This window comes from Lepidothrix coronata, unplaced genomic scaffold (genome assembly GCF_001604755.1).
Source record: "Lepidothrix coronata isolate B3197 unplaced genomic scaffold, Lepidothrix_coronata-1.0 Scaffold383, whole genome shotgun sequence".
In the NCBI taxonomy this organism is placed as follows: Eukaryota; Metazoa; Chordata; class Aves; order Passeriformes; family Pipridae; genus Lepidothrix; species Lepidothrix coronata.
Window position 1 is genome coordinate 47,931 of NW_016690563.1, and position 2,897 is coordinate 50,827.

At 52.5% G+C, this 2,897-nt stretch overlaps 1 protein-coding gene across 1 annotated transcript in view; it reads right to left on the reverse strand.

Moving 5' to 3' along the window:
* HYDIN (HYDIN, axonemal central pair apparatus protein) overlaps nt 1-2,897 on the reverse strand; it is a 55,601-nt gene that overhangs the window by 4,967 nt on the left and 47,737 nt on the right. Inside the window, exons 43-45 of the mRNA XM_017839188.1 lie at nt 1,141-1,821; nt 495-650; nt 6-64 (exon numbers count right to left, since the gene is read on the reverse strand). Of these exons, the coding sequence (XP_017694677.1) occupies nt 6-64; nt 495-650; nt 1,141-1,821 (896 nt within the window). The remainder of the gene's footprint in view (nt 1-5; nt 65-494; nt 651-1,140; nt 1,822-2,897) is intronic.

The window sequence follows — 2,897 nt, forward strand, 5'->3', positions numbered from 1 at the left end:
TAGACTTGTGTCTGCTTGTGGCTTTCCCCTCCTTCAAGTGGTCCTGTGCCTCTGCCTCTGGGGCCTTGGCATAAAGGGAGAGAGAAAGGGAGAGAGAGGTGAGACCTGCCCTGAGACACCCCCCACCTGGAAAGCAGAATGGGGTTTGTTAGCCAACAGGAGAGAGAATAAATAATCACCACTGCCCATGGACTTGGTCTTCCTTATTGGCCTTTGTCTTGCCTCGGACATCCCTCCTTACCCAGGACCCTCTCCCCACCAAGGACCCTCTCATCAAGGCAAGTTGATGGGTTTAAGTGATTTTTTTCCTGTTGTCTAACAGAACTGCTCTATGTCTCCAGCAGAGCCATCTCTTTTCCCTCATCCCTGGTGGAAAGGATGCCTGCAGACATGGGGCCCCATCACATCTTCACTGCCCCTCCACAGTGACCCTTTTCAATCCAACCTGCCCCCTGCCCTGGCACCTTCACTGAAGGCACAAAAGGAATACCCACCACATCATCTTCTGCAGCAGCACCCTCAGGTTCAACAAGGATGAAGTATCTGAGGTCTTGTGCTGCTGTGGAGACTCTGTCCTCCTCTGGGTAGGGGACCACGGAGAAAAGAGAGCCAGGGGGAATGGGAGGTCCCAGTCCCAGAGAGTGCAGGATCTAAAACCAAAGAGAAAAGTCTGTTTATACTCCTATCACCTTCATCCTCACACTCCTTCCCTAAAGGCCCTGAGCTTTTGGCAGTGGAGTTTCTGATTTATATGGAGTACAAGTGCTTTTTTATGCCCAGTGGGTTAGCAGGCTCCAGAGCAGAGGCAGGACCTACAGTGGGACCAAGAGAGAAACCTCTCCCAAGTGACTCAGCTGAAGAGAACAATGCCTGGGAGCTGCCCTGCCCTGGGACCGTTTTTAATGATTTCCAGACTGAGAAACTCTCTGAACAGATGGGATGCTTGGACACAGAGCACTCCCACTTTCCACACATCTGAGGGAGACTGAGAACCTCCCCATCCACAGAGATACTGCGGAGCTATTGTGGAACATCATCAGTGGCCTCGACAAGGCTCTGTGTTGTTATCACCTGGGGGACACACTGTTCCAGGGCCCCAGACCATGGCAAGTTCAGCATCTGAGCCTTGCAGGCTTTTACCTGCTTTGGTGGTGGCAGCTTCTTGCTCTTCAGGATCCTCCTAAACATCTTTTCACGACGCGTGATGTGGAAGTCCAAGCAGGGCACTCCGGCATCCTGGCTTCTGACTGAGCCTTCTGCAACTTCCCCGTCCCACTGAAGACTCTTGTGGCTGCCATGTTTTTCTAGAGGCTTCTCTGTTTTCTCCGGAGACCTACTGCTCTTCTTCTCGTCTTTGTGTTTAGGAGAAGACTGGGACTTGTCTGGCACTTGGTTCATGATACCCTGAGCCCTGTCCCAGGATGACAGAATATGTCTGATCCTCTTCTGTGAAGACTCATAGATGTTAAACCTCAGGTCCAAGATCCTCTCATGTTTACTCGGGACCTCTGGGATTTTGGTTTCTTGCTGCTGTTGTTTTGCTGCTGTTGTTTTGCTCTTCATCCGGACCTCTGGGCTTTTGGTTTCCTGCTGCTGTTCTTTTGCGGGTAGCTTAAACTTCACCGGGCAGCCATTCTTCTTCTTCTTCTGCAGCTTATCTTGCTTCTTTGAGTCTCGTGACATCTTTTTGCTTTCCTCACACTCTCGAGCCAGCCGCTCCAGCTCCCTTCTGCAAGCCAAAGAGAAAACACCCCCAAGAGTCACCACCAGAAACCTGCGCTCACTGTAATCCCAGCTGGCTCTGCCCTTCACTCTTTGACCCTGAGGCCAGGCAGAACTGTTAGACCATCACTGTGGACCTTCCTCAACCCAGAAAGCTTGGGAACATCCCAAGTGAGGAAGGGTGGGAGGCGACCTCCTGGGCTAAACCTAAGCCTTGCCATCATAAGGTATCAACTGTGCAACTTCTCCCCTGAGGTCCACCCAGACACCTCCAGCATGCTGCCAAAGGCTGATCCACCACTCTCTGCAGTGATGACTGAAGCCCTCCCTCTCTTGGTTTCCCAGTTTAGACCTGCCCATAAATTGCTAACACCTACTTATCCCTCCTCCAATGCTTACTTGGCTCCTTCAGCCCCCTTCTTCCTGGGCAGAGCCTGCTCATTAATGAGAATAATCATAGCAATCAGAAAGCAAAGGCTGCAGAAAGTCCCCTCCTGCAAATCAGGCTCTGATTCACCAGGTTTCCTGCTGGAACACAGCTGTGACCAGGGCACACCTGTGCTGTCTGTCCTGGGAACTGATTTGAAGCAGCCCTGGCCATCTCCTCCCAGTACAACAAACATCAGCCTGGGCTGAGAGAAGTGCTGAAACACAGGCTCGCTTTAAGCAGCTTCCCCTCCCAGCTCCACACTCTTCCTGTGCGTCCTCCTGAGCTGGGCTGCCTTGGTGGGCCAGAGCTTCTCCTGGGTTCACCTGCTGCTGCAGCTGAAGGGCAGCCTAAGCTTTTATGGATGGTGCTCCACCCTAAGGAAAGCCCTGGCAGATCAGCATTGCAAGGACTTCATCTATAGCAGGACCAGGGTGAAAGCAAGCCAGCATAGCTGTGTCCCACACCAGCCCACACCACAATCCTCCTGGTTTGGTGAAGAAGGAGGATGATGAAGAAGATGAGAATCAACATCACACACTTTGAGACACTTCTGTGGGCAGTGGCAAGGCAAGCCCAGAGCTCAGCTCCCCGCAAGCCATGTCTAAGCCAGAGGGCTCACAGCTAAAATGGAGAGAAGACGTTCTCATCTCAACAGAGGAAGGTCCTTCCTCTCTTGGGAACCGGGGACCTGGACCTGGCCATCCTTGTGCTGCTTCTGGCCTTTGCTCTTGAACCCCTCTGAGCT